General features: G+C 45.1%; 1 protein-coding gene across 2 annotated transcripts in view; it reads left to right on the top strand.

Moving 5' to 3' along the window:
* The first annotated feature begins 1,989 nt into the window (after positions 1–1,989).
* LOC115532895 (insulin-like growth factor-binding protein 2-B) overlaps positions 1,990–22,882 on the top strand; it is a 32,138-nt gene continuing 11,245 nt past the window's right edge. The window contains exons 1-4 of one of the 2 annotated variants that reach the window (XM_030342920.1): positions 1,990–2,121; positions 14,945–15,072; positions 15,997–16,405; positions 21,735–21,889. In XM_030342920.1, the coding sequence (XP_030198780.1) occupies positions 16,027–16,405; positions 21,735–21,889 (534 nt within the window). In that variant the 5' untranslated portion in view covers positions 1,990–2,121; positions 14,945–15,072; positions 15,997–16,026. Of the gene's footprint in view, positions 2,122–14,944; positions 15,073–15,633; positions 16,406–21,734; positions 21,890–22,882 lie in introns of those variants that run through there. The other variant, XM_030342919.1, reaches the window with a different exon arrangement.

Genomic DNA, 22,882 nt, shown 5'->3' with positions numbered 1-22,882 from the left:
CAAAGTCATTACAAAGGAAAATATCGTCATATTTTCACGAACTCTGGATGCCCTTCTGAGTGAGTGAAGTTGAGAGTATTTCACTTAACCTAATGTTCAGGTTCAATGTCCCAGCACATGATATTAGAAACGGCCTTTTACAGGCCAAAAACATTCAAACATTCATCAGTTTCTCCTTACCTCTCCATGTCATGAGGAGGACCAACAAGTACGTAACCATGACAACCGGTGTCCTCATCTGAAAGGGAGGGGTAAAAAAAACAAAAGGTATAAGCAGAGTCCCTTGGACACTGAAAGTGATGAACAGAAAAATGTGTAAAAAACCTTTAATTAAGTTATCAAGGGTCATCAAGGAAATTATGTTCCATCCCAGCAATTGCAATCTCCAGTAATTTGAAGTCTTATCGATTTCTGTGCTTTAATGGGTGGAGTGTATTTTCCCTCCTGAGAATGTGGCCAAGCGTGGGAGTAATGACCACACACTGATAGCACAGCTGGATGAAGCAACAGGGTTTCGGACTTTGAGTACAAACACAACAAAACAGCATGGGTTGGAGGCAGGGGTGGGGGGGTGATTTAGATCACACACCCACAATCCAGAGAATTTTCAAGATTGAGTATAAAAGCGCACTTTGAGATGTGTATTAATAGTGTAGTGGATAATCCTCTTTTTAGATGCTGTTGTCCATCGTTCTGAAGTAGGCTATATCATAATAAATAAATAAATAAAAGCAACGTCTTGGATTAATTAAAAAAATCATAATTAGTTTATCATGATGTCTAATGTCTGCCTTTGCACTACTAAAAAGTCAGACATACACACACACGCACACACACATACACGCCTTCAACACACATCAAAATATAACAGCACACAAACCCATGCACTCACAAAGCAACAGTCATACATTCATATTATTTTTTAAGACACACGCTCACTTAAACACACACACACTTACCTAAACACACACACTCCTCTCAGAGTGAAAGGGAGCTATACCACCTGGTTGGGAGATACATTTGGGGACCTGTAGGCTGGCAGTCGGCCCCTCTGGGTGCAGACAGAGAACCCCTGTGGCCAGAGGGAGCCTACCACTCCTACCTTCGCCCTGCTAGCTTAACCACTCACATGCTACTTGCTCTGTATACTCTTCCTCATTACACACAGCAGAGAGAGAGAGAGAGATAATCGATGAATCTAAGAGAGAGTGAGTTTAATTGACAGAGAAAGAGATATAATGAAGCAGAGAGGGGAGAGAGAGAGTGGGGGGGGGGGGGGGAGATAGAGCGCAAGCTCTTGATGGGACTGGATGACCACGTGCTTCCGGAACATTCTCACAAATTGATGAGTGTTTCCCTGGGGAAGACAGCTCTCGAAACAGATGTGAAATGAGAATGTAGGGAGAGTTTGGTGAGGGGGCTGGGGGGGTGGGGGTGGTGGGTGGGAGAAAGATAAAGAGAGTGGGAAAAACAAGGACGAACAGAGCGCGATAAGATGGGGGAGAGAGAGAGGGAGAAAAGAGTTAAGGCAAGAGAGGGAAACGATACACGGAGAGAAAGAGAGAGATGGGGCGAATAGCGCAGAGGGGGGGGGGGGTCGGGGTGCACTGTAATCCCACAATCCCTCCCTTTATAAAGAACGGATGTCCGGTTCCCCTGGGATCCTCGGGAACATGGGGTCTACATGGCGAGGAACCCTGGTAGTCATCGTGGGTCTTGCAGGAACAGGGTGTGTCACGGGACGAGCGGGCTAAGCGTACGTTCATCTTATTTATTTACACACCGATGACACAAGGGTGGAACGGGGGGAACAAATAACGCAATCCTCAATTATCTCAAAGCGCCAAAGTAAAATAAATATAAATCGAGCAAGAGACAAAAAATACAAAAATCAATATTTCTCTTATAAATAATTTCATTAATTGCTACATACCATGGTTTTTAGATGGTGTCCACTCCCTAAATCCTCCTCTTCATTGAAAAAAGTAAAACAAACAGAAAAACGTGAAACAGAGTGGCAGAAGAATACCGAAGGCTCCCGTTGGTTTTCAAAACTCCCAAGTGCACCTGTTACGCCGGACAGATGGACAACAGCAAGAAAACCACCACCAACACAACAAAGTGAGCGCTCCTTCTGCTGTCTGTGTGTGTGTGTGGTGTGTATGTGTGTGTGTCTGTCTGTGTGTGTGTGTGTGGGTCTGGTGGCTCTGCTGTGTAACTGGAAGCTAACTGACTTATGCAACAACAATGGACAAGCTGCTTCCTTTCCCAAGCGCTTTGCTTTCCCAGGCTGCCCCATGGCCATATACTCCCCCACGCAAACACAAACACACACGCAAACACAACCACACACACACACACACACACACACACACACACACACACACACACACACAGACTCCCCCGGAGACCGGAAGGAATTTGCTGGGTTCAAGTGTCCATATAATGATGAGAAATCGTATAATACCTCCTTATGGTTAGCGGCTATGTGTAATAAGTGGCTATAATATTTAGAGTCTGGGGGTTGGGGTGGGGTTGGTAGTAGGCTAGTGGTCTCACCTCCCAGCTGAAACTGGTTCTTGATTCGACACACCCGAGGTCCAGTCCTGCCGTAACTGTAGGCATCCTTGTGCAATATGCCCTAACCCCCCCCCCATTGCTCTTTAGAGGAGTTATTTTTTTATCTAATAGGCCTATATGTGTACTTTCTGAGCAGATATACCATCCATCAGAAAATACAAAATAACATGACGATTGTTATTTCAGCCGTCTACCCCAATGCAAAGAATCCATGGTAAGCCCCTCACCAAAACACGAGGTCTGGTTTCTGAACCGCAGCCATGTCCACGTCAGGATGCACATGGTCATCTTAATCAAGAAGTTTCTCTCGACGCGACAGCTTAAAATGTAATCACAGGTAAAAAACCTGTATACATTTGGATTTGATAGGGTGTGAAAGATTAAAAAAATAAATACATGTTTTGTTCGTATCAAGCGTTAGCATTGTGGTATGCGTTAGCATCAAAGCTATATTTGAATACATTTACATTTCCTAATAATATATTACAAAACAGACGTGTGATGGACTGTCAGCTGCACAGCCACAGAGACAGGCCCTGCCAGTGTATAATTTCGGGGTTTCAAAATGTATCACCCTCTGAAATGTATCTGGATTAACTGTAAATTGCTTTTGATAGAAAAGCATATTCTAAATGAGTGAATAGTGAATGATGATGCTTGTTGGGTGGTTGATATTAACCGAGGGCAGCTTGCAGACACATTAAAGCGTGACTGTGACTTTTCCCTTTCTGGTGGAAAGCGGTAGTGACACACAGTGGCGTGAGAGGGTTTGGATGTTGAAACAATAGTTTTAGGTTGTAGAATACAATGTGTGGAGCATTTTTGTTTGTTGTTTGTTTGGGCTGTGTTTCTTTAATCATTTTGTTTCTTAAATATTTTGTTAGAGGAGCCAACGTTACACAAAATCCATCATAATCAAAAGGTGATTATATTAATCTCTTACACGGCTCTTCTTAAAGGGGACATATCATACCACCAGGTGTGAGTGTGATTAGCCATTACAAGCAGGTTTGAAAATGTGCAGCATTGTGACATCACAGGTGGGCGTGTCCACCTAGATGTGTGCTGGATAGATCAGTCTACCAGCACTGTAAAAACTCCAACTTAATATTGTTGTCCTAAAAAAGTATTTTAAGTTTTTAAGACTTGAAAAAATTAATTATTCATATTTGACTTCAAAATGTAAGTAATTCCAGCAAACCATCCATGCATCAACAGCATTTTGTAAGTTAACACGACTTATTTCCTTCAGTTGGGATGCACAACCTGTTCACAACAAGTGAAAAAGTTCTGGCAACTCGTATGTCCTTGTCGTAAAATGCGGGAAAGCCAACTTTCCGAGTTGAGGTTTGTTACCTGAACTCACACGAGTGACTAGTCATTTTTCGTCAGGGCTGGAGACAACACAGGCAAGTTTTAACCTTTCCAATTAGACTTGAAGTGTGAGTTTTTTCCATGAATGTGAATATAATACACGATAAATAAGTGGATACGGTATGCATTTTCACTGACGATAGTATGACCCTAAACAGAATAAATAATGCTTTAGCTTATTTATTCGTTAGCTTTAGCTTATCGCAAGCTAGGACGAGGCCTGCGGTGCTTATCTCGGTATGTTCAAGCAGCAAACAGCGCAGTCGTGCGAGAACGGCACTGCAGTCCTTTCAGACCGGCAAGTTCAAATACTTGGTATTCTACTAGACATATCTCGTTATTGCAAGAATACAGTAGCATACACTTCTAGCTATGTGTAACTAACTGTTAAATTAAGGAAGCTGTAGGACGGTTTTCCACGCCGTACGATTACACTTTTTTTCAATGGAGTCTGGTGGCTAATAAACTCCAAGTCACCAGACTCCATTGGAAAAAAAAAAAAAAAAGATTTTACGGCGTGTAAGACCGGTCTACAGCTGCCTTAATTAAACGGTTTGTTTGTGGGTTCTATTGTGTGGTTGTTGTATTTCTGTGGATACTAATGAATACTAGCGTTTTCGCTGGGGCATGTTGTGCTTTTCAGCCGTTCAGCCAGGCGGGCGCGTGCATGCGGGCACACCATATATAGTAGGGCTGGGTATCACTAGGTACCCCACGATACGATACTATCACGATATTTTACCCACGATAACGATAATATCACGATACAGCGATTCTGCGATTATCGATATATTGCAAGAAATTTCACCCACGATACATCACGATATCAGTGTCACTGAAGAAATTCAGAATTTATTACAAAAACATTTTATGCAAAGTAACAGAAAATTAGAAAACAAAATAAATGCAGAAAACATTTCATTGCTTAGTTTCATTCGCTCTGTTTACAGTGGATGTATCGCAATGGCGAGGCGCACACAGCCTTTAGCCGTGTTCTGCAAATATTCTAGAACACACGGGAGTCCTGGAGCTCTATATCAAAATATTATCATATAGCCTACATAGATATCTATATAATATATATTATATCCGCCAAAAGATGTGTGATCCGGTATTATGAATCTCAAACGACCGCGTTGGGTTCTCCGACGTTCCTGGTTCTTCAACGTCCTCATCAATGTGAAGTAGACCGAACCACGACAAGGAGGAGAAAGGGATTGTTCCCGGGCAGCGCTTAGGCACCTCCGCCTCCGGCGGTGGTCCCTCAGCGGGTCTCAAGCTGGAGACATTCGCCGCCAACAATCCCTTTCTCCTCCATGTCGTAGTTCATGTTCTTGAGGGAGTCAAAGCCAAAGTTCCTTCCCCCCAATTCATTCTCAACGTTGGCTGAGATAACCCCCAATACGAGTCTCGTTGTAGAAATACCAGAGACGAGAGTCCGACAGAACGGTTATCCAAATAACAAGGAAGTGTACAACACTTGCGATACAGTCCTGGAGCTCTATATCTAAATAATATCATATAATACATAGAAATCTATATCATTTAATACATATTATCACGGCCAAAAGCGGTGTGCGCCTCCAGACGATATAATGAATCACAAACGACTTTGTCGGGTTCTGCGACGTCTCTGGTTCTTCCACTTTCACATCAACCTGAAGTCGACTGAACCGCGCGCTGCCAGCTGCCCGCTGCCGGGCGATGGTGCCTCGCGGCAACCGGCGGCATGACGCAGTTCATGTACTTCAGCCAGTCAAAGCCAAAGTTCCTTTCTCCCAATTCCTTCTCAACCATGGCTGAGATAACATAACCCCCACAACAGTCTCGTTGTGGAAATACAAGACACGTCAAAGAACCGACAAGAAACACTTGCGTTACAGTGTGTGTATTCACACAAACACACACACATGTGGCGCTCGCACGGTCGAGTCTCATTGGCGGGCCAACGTCTCTGGGCGGGCCAGGCAGAGTAAGGGGAGGAGCTGAGATTCCTGATGACGTCAAGAATACAGACATTCCAAATCAGCGCACTTGAGCCTCCGTTTTTTCAAAGGCGAGCAGAACAGCTAGTGCTCGTTTTACACCAAACGCAAGTTTTAGCAATTGGGGGACCATAGGCAGGCTAGGGGAACTCATATTTATGTTAGAAAACCTCATATTTTCATGTCATGGGACCTTTGAATATCGATATTTGGCGTCAGCATATCGATAACGTCCCGCAAGACGAAATATCGCGATATGTCGCAGTATCGATATTTTGGCACACCCCTAATATATAGTTTATGCTTCATTCAGTGATACAGTAAATTGTGTGATTTAAATTTGAGAAAATATATCAGATAAACTCACCATTGACGTTTTCCTGTTTGCTCTCTACTTTAGTACATGTTACTTTGATTTTGAAGTAATGTTTAAGACAAATTACATAACAGCACACAGACAGACCGCAGCATTGAAGGGCCTTCCTTTTATTTCTCCGTGAGAGTCACGAGAAGCTGTTCAGGAATTGTCTGGTGAGTGGTCATTAGTAGCAACCGTCACTTGGATTATACTGTTACTAACAATATTTTAAAATAGACTGCTTGGATCATAATGTCTATTCTGTTATTGACTTTAACCTCTCTGCCCTTTATTTTCATCCAGTTTATCCATTCCAATGTTCTCCTTGCCCTCTTTATGTCAATGCATTAAGTGTCGTAAAAAGCTGTACTTCGTTGGCTATTACTTTATTTAGTCTGAAACTTACGAGATGGAAATGTTCTGTTTTTTAACATAAGTGTCTCAAGGTAAAATAAATGTAATATTTTTTATAGTTATTTGAGAGTAAGAGCTTATTCTGAGCCATAGGAAAAGACAAACCTTTTGTTTCATTTATTAATCATACATTTGTCTTTGTCTGTCATCACAAGGATACTGACCCAGAAGAGGAGAAGACAAGGGGTCTCATAGTGGGGATACTTTCTGTGATGGAGGATCACAGTTCCGCTCCTGCAAGACTTCAAAATGTAGCTGTGGTTTTAGAAGAACATATCGTCTTACAAGACCTCCCTGACCTGCCAACGGCCCTTGCGTTGCTCTTTGGGCTGATATACGCTCTGAACATCCAGTTTCCCAAGGAACTGCGATACACCTTTGAAATGTTTCAAAAGATCTTTTTGGAGCTGGGGACAGATCTCTCTGCAAGAGTCAGATCCCTCAAAAACAAACTTCTTCTGTAACCCTGTGTCAGAACCTAATGTTGAGCTGCAATTTCTGTTGAAAACAAACTTGTTGGGCCTGTTTTAAATTGTTAATGTTCATGCTGCAGCTGCCCTTTTGTATATTTACTTATTTTACTCAGTCCCCCAAATATCTCTTCTCTTCCTGTCTATAGGAATAATGCTGTATTATGCATTTTAATACAGCACGTGCTGTTATTTCAATGTTTTAAGAAAGCAACTGTTTCACCTGATCGGGTGAGCTATTGGTCTTCTGTGCTTTTGCACAGCACTTGAGACATGCAAGACATGTTCAATAAAAAAATATTTGAATTGAGATATTATAGCCCCTGTAATTTCTTTCATGCATGATGTATTATATATAGAGTTACTGCAAGTCGAAGTTGAGTTATGAGTATGGCTTTAAAGTTTTCATATTTCAAAGTTATTGCAAGTTTGAGAATTCAAGATGACTAAGGATTTAAAGTATTCATAACTTAAAATGTCAAGTTACCAAAGTAAACATAAGTCGAGATGACTTGGGTTTCAAAGTTTTCTTAATTTAGAATTGTGAGTTACCGCAACTAGACTTAAGTCAGGATGATTAAGGATTTAAAGTAGTTTCAACTCAAAATTACAAGTTACTGCAACTTAGACTTTAGTCAAGATGACTAAGGTTTTACAGTTTTTTAACTGAAGATTGTGAGTTACTGAAACTTCAGGTTGAGTTAATAGAACTTGAAATTCAAAGTATTACCAACTCAAAAGCAGAACTTAAAATGTTAAGTTGTCATTCCCAACTTAAAATTCTATTGCAGTTTGTTGCCTTAAAATTGTAAGTTGGCCCAACTTTAGATTTTTTAGGGCAGTGGACTGTAGCAAACGTTGCTCATCTATTCGTCACACATCTAGTTGGACATGCCCGCCAGTGATGTCACAATGCTGTACATTTTGAAAACGGCTTGTTATGGCTAATCACACTCACACCTGGTGGTATGATATGTCCCCCTTAAGGCTGTAGGATGCTCCGTTCACTTGAATTATTTTTGCATAATTGACAATTGCTAAGCATAATTGACCACTATCAAGGAAAGTGGATTTTTTTGCCTCTGATTCACGTCTTTCGTATCACTCCGAAGTAGTTACCGTACTTATAAACCCCAGCGTATTCTGTTGCGAAGCGATGTCAACGTCTTTGGCTAACTATTTCTCTGCTGATCAACACTACGAATGCTAACAAATAAATTGTAAAGACACACTGTTTGAAGTTATTTTTTTGTTTTGGCAAGTAGCTGTGTAATAAGCGGAATATGTATAGAACACCGGTCATTACCGAAAGTGAAGCAAGACCCCTCCGCTTCGTGTCGGGGTCGGGTTCGCCCTGTCGGGGCTTATTTTCCTGATAATGTCCGGAGTTCTATACATTATCCCTTACTCATTGATTACATTTGTGCTCAAAATGATCTGCACATGTACTTCCAGTCTTCATGCATGGGCGTGTGTGTGTGTGAGTTTGTGTGTGTGTTTCGTTTGTGTGTTTGCTGCCCAGCTTAGGTGTTGCGCTTACCCTTTCTCGAGAGGAAAGTGAGAAGGCTCATGTCTTTGCAATACTCTCCGTTCAGTCTATAAAAACGCCTAGAGTGACATTGAGTTAAACCGTTTTTGTATGTGCAAATGTTTCCACTAATTGTGTCTCGGGTTGTGTGCTCTGTTTGTGGAAGTTATGAGCCCTGTACAACAAGATGCTGAATTATATTTGAGTTCAGCCAAGAGAGAGGGAATTTGAGTGTTAAGGTGCAATTAAAAAAAAGGAGAAGGATTAAATACGGAGCAGAGTCGCTGGAAAGGTGTGTACCCGCGGGGGGCCTTGTTACGGAAATATTATTGGCCAATCAGCAGTGGGTGAAAAAGAACGGCAGAGTTCAAGTAATTTAATCTCACATCGCTCCATCTCCCTCCGTCCCTTTCTATATATCTGTCCATTTCGATCCGTCACACACACCCGCAGGCGCGCACACACATTAAGACACAGGTACATGCGCACATAGTTACAAACACAAAGAGGTAAACTGTCATGGCCTAGGGTAACCAGACAATGATGGAGGACAGAGGCGTGGTTCTAGTTTCACAATGATCACGGTTTATTTGACAACATAACAAAAAGGAGATCAAAACGTCGCAGCGTGGCAAGCAGGTAGAGATGCCAAAAAGGAAGGGGGCCTGGACTGCTGGAACAGGGCGCACCATATAGGCCACCAACACGGCGACTCCGCCCCTCTTCACCAGTCCTAATTCGGAGACAGGACAATCATAGGCAAGGCCTTGCGGCCGTCACATCTCCCCCCATAAAAAAAATCCACCGGATTTCCGATTCGGTCAATACAGCGATTCCACTACCTACTGCTCTTAAATAAAACTCATCAACCTGGTTCATCAATCAACCATTTTTAGCAATACAAATATTCTACGTCAAACAGTCGTAACCCACACATAAAGTTACTCAACACTACCATATACAACCTGACCAACAGCTCCTGGTCTCGTACTGACCCCCGTATTCCGGCGCCTGGAATAACTAAGGATAAGACAAAACGAGAGACTGCATAGAAATTACCACAATTGCATGTTAGACACACTAGATGGCAGGAGCGCGTGACAGCGCGTCCGCGATCACGTTCTCTTTGCCCCTGATATGCCTAATGTGCAGGAAAATACTCCAGCGCATCAATCTCTGGTTCGGGTTTTGAAGTGAGTGAAGGAAAGTTAACGGGTTGTGATCACTATAGATGACGATGGGTGTTGAGCTACCCCCAATGTAAACCTCAAAATTTTGCAAAGCCCAAATTAATGCCAATGCTTCTTTTTCTATGGTTAAGTAATTCAGCTGATACGAATTCAATTTTCTCGAGAAATAGCATATGGGACGTTAAACGGAATCCTCATCATCTTGGAGCAAAACGGCTCCAGCTCCCACATTGCTCGCATCTACGTGCAACCTGAATGGCTTATTAATTTTTGGAGCCAACAGAAGGGGCGCAGATGAGAGAAGATCTTTGGCTCTCTCAAACGCCGCTTGACAAGTGGACGTCCAAACAAAAGGCTAGTTCTTTTTAACAAAGTTGTCAAAGGCACAACGACTGAGGAAAAGTTCTCGCAAAAACTTCGATAATATCCCATCATTCCGAGAAATCTCATTAACTCTCGCTTAGTGGTAGGTGGTGGGTAACCATCTATGGCCAGGACCTTTGCGCGCACTGGGCGCACAAAGCCCTGACCAACCACTTTTCCCAGGTAGGTCATCGTCGCCCTGGCAAACTCACACTTCGCCAGGTTGACGGTGAGGTTGGCGTGTGCAAGTCGAGTAAATAAGTGATGAAGTCGATCCAAATGTGAACCCCAGGTGTCGCTATATACCACCACGTCGTCCAGATAGACTGCACAACCGTCCAAATTTGCCACTACCTGATTCATCAGTCTTTGAAAGGTGGCGGCAGCGTTACGTAGCCCGAACGGCATGACCTTGTGCTCATACAACCCACTAGAAGTAACGAAGGCGGATAGCTCCCGTGCTCGCTCGGTCAACGGAACTTGCCAATATCCTTTTAATAAGTCCAATTTGGTAGCAAATTTAGCTGACCCCACTTGGTCCACGCAGTCCTCCATTCTAGGGAGGGGAAATGAATCGGGTTTCGTGACATTATTCAATTTCCTATAGTCGGTGCAGAACCGATGTGTTCCATTGGCCTTTTTAACTAGCAAACAAGGACTTGTCCAGCTAGAATAGGACCTTTTTGCCAAATCATTCTTCAATAAATAATTCACTTCACCTTCTAAGATTTGCTGTCTCTCCCCAGAGACTATAGAAGCGTTGCCGAATTGGGATGGCCTCCCCAACGTCAATATCGTGACTAATAAGATCAGTCTGAGTGGGTGTGTCGGAAAAAAGACCCGGAAATTCCTTAATCAGCGCACTCAACTCAGATGCTTGATCTGGAGTCAGATGGCCCAACAGCAACGGTAAATTAGCCAAAGATTCAGTATTGTTGAGTTTTCCCAACAAAGCTGCATCGTCAGGCTCACAGGCGTCCACCTCCTCCAGCGTTGCCAATGCTGGCATGGAGGGGATGGAAGTTGCGATACAAGTCTGAATGCAGGTAGCGCCGTCCTCATCCGGTGCTACCACCACCGGACTGGGAACAGTGCTCAAATCAGGCCGCACAGACGGCAACTCCTCTTCCTCCCCGTCTCGGTTAAAGTAGGGCTTAAGCAGATTTGCGTGACACAGCTGTGTACGTCTTTTCTTATCCGGCGTGGCCACTACATAATTGTCATTTTTCTCTTGGCGAATCACCTTGTATGGCCCTGCAAATTTAGCCTGAAATGGAGAGTGTATGACAAGTAGAATGACCATCACCTGGTCTCCAGGTTTGAAAGAGCGACACCTAGCTTTCCTGTCATACACTTGCTTCATTTTCACTTGCGCTTTTTGCAGTTTCAACATTATTTTGCGCAGTGAAGATGGCACTACCAACTACCAGTCATATACTCCTGGCAGTCCGCTGCGTGCTGGACATCTGCGCATTAGGATATCCTCTCTAACCACATAACCATGTACGGTATCGCTGTCCTTCACTCTAGCGTATAGAGACTGTAACGAAGTGTCAGATCGTTGCGCATCGATCAGCTGTTCTCTCGGGATCGAATCAGGCAAACCAGGCAACGCAGGCAGCGCAGAACTGTCGCCATCACCTGTTTTGGCAGCAGCCCGCGAGGCAGAGCGTGTCACAGCAGCCACTGGGTGCACACAGGGGGTCTCACACCCCTCAAAGAGAGATCCTAGGTTAGACTTATCAACGCTAGGCGGTGCACTGGCCCATACTCTGGACTTGGCCAGCCCGTTACCAAGAATCATGGCGGTGCCCTGTAACGGGAGCGCCGGACGTACGCCAACAGCCACCTCACCTTGGACCAAGTCGGAGTCTATATACACCCTATGCAGGGGCACAGACAAAACATTTAGGTTAATTCCACGCACTAAAACAGACTGGCCAGTGTCGGAAGCAGGCGAGAACGGCAACACTGATTGCAAGATAAAATGATTCGACCGAACCAGTATCTCTGAGTATCTTAATCGGCACTTTCTCTCCATCAGCGCCTAGTGAAACAGAGCCATCTGAAATAAAGGGGGAAAAACTCACTTCGAATTCAGGCTCGTTCACGTTAATCGGTTGACTAGGGAGAGATATGGCCAAAGCAGATCCTTGTGCTGCGCCTTTAGTCTGAGTAGCGGTACCAAATTTAGCCTTATATTTTTGTTCATTCTCCTTTTTCTTTTTCAACGCCTCACATTGCCATTTCGTATGCCCTACGCCTAGGCAGGAGTAGTTTCTAGTTTCACAATGATCACGGTTTATTTGACAACATAACAAAAAGGAGATCAAAACGTCGCAGCGCGGCAAGCAGGTAGAGATGCCAAAAAGGAAGGGGGCCTGGACTGCTGGAACAGGGCGCACCATATAGGCCACCAACACGGCGACTCCGCCCCTCTTCATCAGTCCTAATTGGGAGACAGGACAATCATAGGCAAGGCCTTGCGGCCGTCACATAAACACACACGTACACACACACACACACACACACGCACACACACACACACGCACACACACACACACACACACACACACACACACACACACACACACACACACACACACAAACACACACTAGCCAGATCATTTGCCAAATCACGCAGAGACTTTCCTGTGTGATTTCAGATCCGACCACAGACTGGTATAATTTCAATCACACACAATGTTCTATCTGGAGATCTGAACTTATCCAGTATCGATGTTCAACCACGAGTCTATCTCTGTCTCTGTCTCTCTCCCCCTCCCTCGCTCCCTGTCTCTCTCGCCCCCTCGCTCCCTGTCCCCCGCCCCCCAACCTGTCTCGCTCTCTCTTCTGTCTCTCTCTCTGTCTCTCTCTCTCTCTCTCTCTCTCTCTCTCTCTCTCTCTCTCTCTCTCTCTAAATGATATCCTTGAGTGACGAGTGGAAAATGTGACCACCTCAACGCGGTATTCACTTTGTCTCCGCTGAACGGCTTCTTGAAAGACGGACCTCACAGTTAAAATAGCTTTCAGCGCCCCACCGTCACAGTCTCTCCTTTTAAGTGTCAAATTAAACGTTTGTCTACATTGTTTAGCAATTTCCCCCCTTCATTGTTGTTGGTTTTTCGCAGTCGCCACGCAACCCGTACACATAATACAATCAAAATGTGCTTCCGAGAGAGCAGGGGACGTTGCGAGGGGCCAGCCATACGAAAATCATTTCCATTCGGGCTAATTGACGGCTGTGAGCTAGCGGGCCAAGCAGCCGATAGACACGCTCTGCTTGTGTGTTTTTAATGCCCTGCGTGTGGAAAGTTAAACACTGTTTTTATTTTTTTCTCTTTATGGTGGGTAATGGAAAAAAAATCCCTCAAGTGGGCATGGTTAACCTGTAAAATAACCCCTAATCTGGTCTTGTGGTGTCAAACAGTTGCCCCTCTGTAGGTTTTATGTTTACATTTCCGTATGACATAGGTTTATCCGTGCAGGGTAAACCTGCCCGCAATTTGTTGTTCCCACAATGTAATGACATAACTGTGTACATTTTCCTGGACGGGCAACTTAATGTATGTCGCACGCACACGCACACACACACAAACACACACACACACACACACACACACACACACACACACACACACACACACACACACACACACACACACATACACACACAAGCAAATAAACAGACGATTATGTACTTAATTTTTCTTTACTAATACATTTATGCAATGTTGCAGTAAAGTAATTTTGCCAGACCCCCTTTTTTCACTGCACTTCTTTCCATTCCTAAAATAGTCTTTAAATACTCCACTGATAGTTCTGAATCCCAGCCCCTCACTGCTCCTGTTTGGAATCACATTTCACTGAATTAGTCATAACATTTCCATTTAGTCAATATAGCCGAAAAACTGTCTACTACATCTGCCGAGAAGTAGTGTGTGTGTGTTTGTGTGGGTGTGTGTGTGTGTCCATCCTATCTTCTTCGATCACCAACTTTTCTTCTGTTACTGTATATTCATCTGTATCATATATTTTGAAGTTCAGTGCCAAATTTACTGCTATTACTGCCTTGTGATGGCTTTGACGCCTACATTTCCTACACAGAATAAATGATTTTATCTCAATCTTAAATCAAGAACACAAACGTGTCGTATCCAACAGCAACAAAACAAAACATCTGCAAGTAATGTCTCTAACCTTGTCTGACTCTGACATATAGTTGACGAGAGACACAGTTCTGACAGACCAACCACCCCCCCCCCCCCCCCACATCTCCCCTCCTTGTTTTTTAGATGCATGTCAGTGAGGAGCAAGCTGTCATAGGTAGACTGTGGACATCACAGATCAAAACCACTAGCCACTACACTATCTACCCTCCCCCCTCCTACTGGGTTACTAAACACAGTGGGTGTTGTGGGGGGGGGGGGTCAATTCCAACAGTACAGAACGGTTTTGGGGCTGACCAGGCTTGAATGAACCAGTGAATGACGGATGGAGAGCAACTTTGGCTCGGGGCAAAAGGTTGAATCAACCCAAGAGTGTGTAAATGTAAAGTGCTAAAGTGGCCTTGTGCATGTTCTCGGCACTGAAGGCATATATTTCCCCTGGAAATATTCAGCGTTTTTATTTTTTTTCTCCGCCCTGCTTTTAACTCAAAAATGTGTTTTCCTTCGTCACAGGAGAGGGCGGCAGTCCAGCGGGTTGAGGCGCTGTTCTGTGTCTGTGGTCCCGGGAGGTGTGCGGAGGAGAGCGGACCAGGAGGGTCGTCCGGTCCAGGAGGGGAGACCTCGTGGGCTGTCCTCTGGAGGTTTGGAGACTGGGTCCGGGGTTTGGATCATGCATGCTGATGATGTGTCTGAATGAATGATGTGACATGCGTTCCTAGGCAGTACTTAAGGCGACGTTGATGGTTCCTTCCACACTTTGTACTACTTTGGTGTTCGCTCTCTATTTTTGTCCCTTTCCGTCTCTCAGTCTCTCCACCTCCTCTGTCGCTCTCCCACTCTCTTTAATTCTCTCTCTTTATAATTCCCTCCCTCTGTCTTTTTTCTTCTCTCTCTCTCTCTCTCTCTCTATCGCTCTCGCTCTCTTTCTCTCTCATTTGTTCATTTTTCTCTCTTTGTCTCTCTCTTCTCTCTCTCTTTCAACTCCCTCTCCTGCTCTCTCTCTCTCTTCTGTTCAATCCTGCTTTGGGAACACATATTTCCACTTCAATATTACACCGTTAGGTCATTCAGATCCCTAAACGCTGCCAAATAACAGATCATTGACGATGCATTAACCCCTTTTCCACACACACACACACAGACACACACAAACACACACACACTCACACACACACACACACACACACACACACACACACACACACACACACACACACACACACACACACACACACACACACACACACACACACACAGGAAAGCACAGAATCCTCCTGTTCATATGATAACCCTCGTGAAGCTAGTTAAATGACTCACACAAAGTCGCAGGCACTAGGACCCTGCAGCCCGGCCACGGCGCCGAGGTCTCCTGTACCTCCACCTGTTTGCCCGCCCAGAGCAGCTGAGTAGCTGACCGGCACGGGTGCAACAACAGTCAGGTTCACCAGCCTTATCTTCCCAGAGATAGTGGGGGGTCAGTCAGTGCGTCTGTCAGTCGGCTCGTCCCTCTAAAAAAAATAAACAAAAATCCCCCCCCCCCCCCAACCACAACTTTATTCCTAAAGGCTAAAGCTTTCCAGTCGGTGGAGGCGAGGATGGTTGCCTGCTTCTTCCTCACCCGGGGGGGCCTGCTGCTGGCGTGGCTGGCCCTGCCCGGCTCCCTGCTGGGGGACCTGGTGTTCCGCTGCCCAAGCTGCACGGCCGAGCAGCTGGCCGCCTGCCCCAAGGTGATGGCGGTGTGCGGGGAGATCGTGCGGGAGCCCGGCTGCGGCTGCTGCCCCGTGTGCGCCCGCCTGCAGGGGGAGCCGTGCGGGGTGTACACGCCGCGCTGCTGCACGGGCCAGCGCTGCTACCCCACGGCGGAGGCCGAGCTGCCCCTGCAGCAGCTCATCCAGGGCCTGGGCCGCTGCGGGCCGCGGCAGGAGGAGGAGGCGGCGCCGGCGGACCCCCCCCCCAAGGGGCAGGGCGCCAACGGTGAGTGGACGTGGCGGGAGGCGGTGGTTGGGGTTAGCATTGTGGCTAGCATGTTGTTCAGATTCGATGTGTTGCTATTGGAGTTTGTGTTATTATTTCTGTTGTTTGTATTAATATTATAATTAGTATGAGTTTTATGATTGCTGGAATGCCATATATAACTTTTCCGTTATTTTGTGTTTTAATAGTGTTATGTATTGTAATTTTTTATCATTCATATGAATAGTAGCAGTAAAGTAGTATTGAGGTAATATGAAAAGATAAGAGTACTAAAACAGGGCTTTATTAATCCCAATGGGGAGATGAGGATGTCAACGGAGCAAGTACAGGACTGTTAATATGGATACCAATAGTGGTAGTAAAACAAGTAGTACAAGCAGCAGTGGTAGCCTACTATAAGTTGTGGTGGTAGTAGCATACTAAGTTTGGGAAATAGATTCCAATACATGGGTTGACACAGTTCATGCCTTGAGAGCCAGTGTGCTGCATTCTGCCATTCAAAGTTCAGCAGTGTGTTATTGCACAAAAGTCAACAGATCATGGATTATAATCGATGCCACCACACTGATACATTTGCACAATGGTACACTTATTGCATTTTTTCCACCTTCATAAATCTGATCCATGCATATGAGTCTTGCGCTTTAGACAAACACAGAAATATGGAAGACACTTATGCATTCACAATTTTGATGTCAAGGAGAATCATCTTAATATGCTGACAGTAACAGTCCAACACAAAAGAGTTGTTTTTGTTTAATTCACCAACATCCTCCCCCCCCAAAAAAACATGTTTTATTAAATCGAAGGTGAATACTGCGGAGAATGGAAATGTTGTGCTCACAAAGAGTTAGCGGGACAAAGGGTCACGATTGATTTCTTCTGAATGCATGTTGACACACTGCTGCCTTTTGCTGCCAAAGACACAGAAACGTCCTCTGTCCCCTTCCTGAACCCGGATCGTTACAGCTATAGAGTTTGCAACGCGTGTATCCTGAAAGCTGTTTATTCACATTGGAAGTCACCTTGATCAAGACTTGTTTTATATTGTACTGATGTTGTTATGAACGTGCTGGGCTTCACTGCTCGACCAATCATCTAATCAGAGAGAGATCCAAGTATGTGTCTCTTCCACCGTGGCTTCAAACTCCCTTTGTAACCTTTGATATATTATTGTTTAGATGCTGTGTGACACACTAACTCCTCTCTGCCAAGGGGTTATTATTAGGTATTCACAGAGTATCTGTGGATACCTACCGTTATTGTCACGATTCTTATTATTCCGGATTGGTAATCCCGATTGCTCAGCCCCTGATTTGCACACTTTGTATTCCTGGTAAGCAGGTCCATTAGTGCCGAAATTCCCATAGGTGGCGCTATATAATATCCAGAGTTAAATCCTCGGATTACCCTCCTGACTACAAGAAGATTACTGAAACTTGGTGAACATGCCTTATTTCTCATGCTGATTTTTTTTGCCATTTGGACCCATGATATCTGTCAGGATAGATTTAGCTATGCAGTGACATTTCGAGAGAACTTTAAAGTCTTCTCAGAATCAACCAACAGTCAAGATGACCCAGAATTTGGTCCAAATATTTATCTAAGATTTAGCATTGTTTTTTGTTTCAACGAAAGAAGGCAGTCTTCCTGGGAATACAAATGTTGTGGACAAACTTGAAAACTTTTGTCTAATCGGGGATCTATAGAGCTATAGAGATTAACAATCCAGAATAATAAGAATCCTGACAATCACAAAAGGTAACTAACCAAAACATTTGAATCATAACTGGAACATGGACCTTTGGTGTGTGTGATACAAGATACTTCCAATGAAGTATCTTCCATAGACATCTACTTCCATAGATGTCCATTATTTGGGCGGTATTATGTCACCCTGGTCCCTGTCTCTGTTGTGGTGGATATCTGTTGTTTGGGTTTGCGTGACCTTGAGTAGGCTATTCTGGTCACTGTAGCACCGGTCACTGGTTGAGATTGGTAGCCCTTGCATTTTCCTATGTTCTGGCCACTAGCTGAACCCCATTCTTTACTTATACACGTGAACATTTGTAATAATTCTATTCTAATACTAATCCTCATTGTTTTTACGATTGAACGTATACATTGCACATATGGTTATGAAAGACCATGGTCTGTCTTTCTGTTGGTCTTATGAGCTGACGCTGCGTTTGACAGCATCTGTCTATCTGTCATGTCTGTCTGCTGTCTGCTTGTGTTTGCCAGTGTTTGTCTGTCTCTTAGCTCTGTCCGTGTGTGTGTGTGCCTGTGTGTGTGTGTGTGTGTGTGTGTGTGTGTGTGTGTGTGTGTGTGTGTGTGTGTGTGTGTGTGTGTGTGTGTGTGTGTGTGTGTGTGTGTGTGTGTGTGCGTGCGTGTGCGTGTGTGTGTGTGTGTTTGAGCTATCACCTGGCTGGGAGGGTGCATGTGGGGGCCTGTAGGCCGGCAGTAGGCCCCTCAGGGTGAAGACGGGGAATCCAGCCAGAATGAGAGTACTGCTCCTCCCTTAGCTAGTCCTGCTAGCTAACCGCTCACATGATACAGGCTCTGTTGACTCTCTATTACTTATTGATTACTTATCCATTATTACTGCACATCATAGCATGATCCGTTCTATCCATGGTGTAACGGTATTCTTCAGCTACAAGTAGGATACCGTTATTTTGTTTCAGCAGAGCTGTTACACATATATGGTCGTTGGTGGTAGCGCTTTTACCATTTCTCTTCTGCGGTATTACAGAATTGATCCGGTTTGGACAAAACATTCCTCTTTGGAACCCTAGGAAGAACACACTGATGTTCCCGGCGCTCGGAACCAAGAAAGAGGTTGCAAACACAAGCAGCGGTGGTGATTAGCGAGCACTGTGTTATGACGACGCCTTGGAGCGCAGTTTTGTTTTCAACTCACGTCCCCGTCCCCCCCCGCTCCGCTGCCATCCCGTGGCTGATGTAGGGCCCGGGCCAACGGGTAACGCCGCGGCCCTTCCCCCTTCAGACAACAACCACCCGCTTCGTTTGGCTACACAACGCAGCAGAGACCAGCCTCTCCCAGGAACGCAGCGGGTTCAAGAGTTTAAAGAGCTCGCCTGACGGTAAAGAGGTTTGGGTAGGGGATGGGGGATGAGGGGCTTGGGCGGGCTGGGGGGGGGGGGGGGGGGGGCGTTGGATCTCTGGCTAGACAAAACCGCCTCTTTTTTTAATGGTCCATCTGCCAGCCATGCAGCGTTTGAAGTGGTTTCACCCATTTCACGTGAACAAGGGTTCAAATCCAACAAGGCGCCCTCTCTCTCATTCACTCTCTCTGCACTCTTACCCCCTTGTTCTCTCTCTCTCTCTCTCTCTCTCTCTCTCTCTCTCTCTCTCTCTCTCTCTCTCTCTCTCTCTCTCTCCCTCTCTCTCTCTCACTGTCTCTCTCTCCCTCCTTCTCATTGTCGCTCTCTCATTCACTCTCTCTGCTCTTTTACCCCCTCGTTCTCTCTCTCTACTTATATCTCTCTCTCATTCACTCTCGCTCTGCTCTCTTGCCCCCTTGTTTTCTCTCTTTCATTGTATCTCTTTCATTCTATCTCACTCATTCTCTCATCTCATCATCTCTCATTGTTCTCGCTCTCTCATCCTCTTCCCCCCTCTGTCTCTCATTGCTGTCTCTCATTGCTGTCTCTCTCTCTCTCTCTCTCTCTCTCTCTCTCTCTCTCTCTCTCTCTCTCTCTCTCTCTCTCTCTCTCTCTCTCTCTCTCTCTCTCTCTCTCTCTCCTTCTCTGTGCTCAGTGTATATGATGACGGTGCAGATGCGTTAATGCCAAGCAACCTTGGAAAGACATTACTCACTGTGTGTGTTATGGGAGCCGGAGAGTGCCAATGCTCCAATGGCTTCAGACAGGTCGTTTCTATGGAGCCCAAGACAAAATCAACAACACTTTATTGATATGACAGCTGTTGGCGTGGAGAGCTAGCATTCTACCATTTTAGTTTTTTTTCTTCTCTGGAAAATAACATTTAGCTCGTTCCTATAGCACCTATAGTGAGGTGCTCTGCAAACACAACATCACACATTGCCTTTGAATAAACAACGCTTACATTTTTAATTCCACATTAACATTCCAGTTGAACCTTTATTGCCCCATGCACAGTGACGGACGTAATGGCGATGACATGCCTATTTCTAGCTCGCATGTAAGCATTTTTTAACTGTCGTTTGAGTCCATTTATGAAGGGGACCTTTAAGGTGGTTTTGGTAGATTGCTATCAAAAGGACTGCAGCGTAGTCATTTTCAATCGTTTAAGAGGTTAGTTCTGAGCTTCATGGTTGGTATATTATGTGATTCATTTGATCTTCTGTGTGCTCAGAAGAGAGGTGAATGTTGTAAAGTACTTAACCTGACTGCTGTTTCTTGGAATAGGAGCAGATATATTTCCCAGAGCTGCTTGTTCATGCTGAGTCAGGGTTCTTTCTGATCGTACAGATTTTTTTGGACTAAAGTGCCTGCCTCGGGCTTTGTGTGTTGGGCTGTGTGTGCGTCTGGGTGTACGGTGGGCGGGTGGGCTTTTGTGTGCAAGTGTGTGTGCTTGCACACGTGTATGTGTGCCTGCCCGTATTAGTGATTGTGTGTGTGACTGACTCCTCTCTGTAATTAGTGTGTTTGTGTTTGTGTGTGTGCACATGTCTGTGTATGTGTGCCTGCCCACATGTGTGAATGTGTGTGTGACAGACTCTAATCAGTAATGTGTGTGTGTGTGTGTGTGTGTGTGTGTGTGTGTGTGTGTGTGTCTGTGTGTGTGTGTGTGTGTGTGTGTGTGTGTGTGTGTGTGTGTGTGTGTGGGGATGTGTGTGTGTGTGTGTGTGTGTGTGTGTGTGCGGGTGTGTGGGTGTGTGTGTGTGTGTCTGGAGAGGACCATATTGACTCATCATCATACCTGAAGCACATCAAATCACAACAGCTGTCACTATTATTCACACACGCGTGATTTTAGTCGAACACTTTGTCTTCTCATGATTCTTAAAATGGGTTTCTCCCTAACACACACATTGACTCCACAGCCCTCGATGTATTCCAATTGATTGTAGATCCAGAGCAATGGGTGACCTGGACACGGCATGTGACGATAAGACAGGAACTTTAAGGACCCCCAAAGATGAAGCAGACCCTAATTATGTACTTTTGTTTTCAATATTCCTCCAACATTGTGTTAATCTTTATGTGTGTGTGTGTGTGTGTGTGTGTGTGTGTGTGTGTGTGTGTGCGTGCGTGCGTGTGTGCGTGCGTGCGTGCGTGCGTGTGTGCGTGCTTGTGTTTGTGTTTGTGTCGCCCTCCAGAGGTGCACGGCACCGAGGGTTCGCCGGTGCGTCCGCCGGCCATTGAGCCATGGAGCAGGACCAAAGTGTCAGCCGTGATTAAGCACAAGAATGACCTTGATTCCAGGATGAAGAACACCCAGTCGGACGACGCCAGACCCCCACTCTTGTCCCAGGTCAGCGTCTTGATAAACACACGTCCAAAATACCCTGCGTTCGCTCCAGCTTTTGGCTTCTCGCGTCAGGGAGCGAAACCTCCAGTGAGCCGACTCCGCTCTGTTAATCTGTGGGGTTCTGCCTCGGGGCTTGCTCTGAAGGGGCAGAGAACCCCCAGCGTCTCGCAGACTGTTGGGTCGGATCGCTTGCACCACACACATCCACTCAGAGGAGCCAAGGGAGGGACGGGAGTAGTGAGTGAATGGAGAAATGGACGGATGAATGATTTGGGAAATTGATGTTTATATTAATGGATGGATGAATTGATTCATGGAGAAATGGAGGGATGGATAAATGGATGGCTGAATGATAGATTGAATGAAGAAATTGTCATTTGAGATAAAAGGTGAATGAATGAAGAGAGAAATGGACGGATGAATAAATGGATGGATTCATTCATTAATCATAAAATTGATATTTGAATGTATGGATGGACAAATAAATGATTGGAGAAACAATTTGGCTGCCAGCTGAAAGGTTCTGGGTTTGATTCCCCACATACACAGTAGGGCTGGACAAAATATCGAATTTTTATCGCGATGACGATATTGACGTCCCACGATGACACGTAGTGTTCCCGCGATATTTCCGCGATATCTTTTTTAAATAATGCATCCGCAAAAAAATTAAATCCAAAAAAGAAACGAGCCCCACCCATGCAGTATACGCTCTACCTCCACTGCAAAGCAAACCCTGTACACATGTCTGCGACTGCGTGAGTCCATCCTGCACACAGCGGCGCAAAGCCTAAAAAGGGGGGGGGGGGCGTGGCCTGGCGCCAATTTGCCGCCGAGCACAGTGTGTGGCTCCTACCTCTAGGGGGTGGTAGAAATTCAAAAGATTTTTTTTTCAATGAATAATCGTGGTAAATAATCGTGATATCAACATTGATCAAAATAATCGTGATAATCATTTTGGCAATAATCGTGCAGCCCTAATACACAGCCTACCGG

Source organism: Gadus morhua, chromosome 20 (genome assembly GCF_902167405.1).
Source record: "Gadus morhua chromosome 20, gadMor3.0, whole genome shotgun sequence".
Lineage (NCBI taxonomy): Eukaryota > Metazoa > Chordata > Actinopteri > Gadiformes > Gadidae > Gadus > Gadus morhua.
This window is presented reverse-complemented; position numbering and strand designations above follow the sequence as displayed.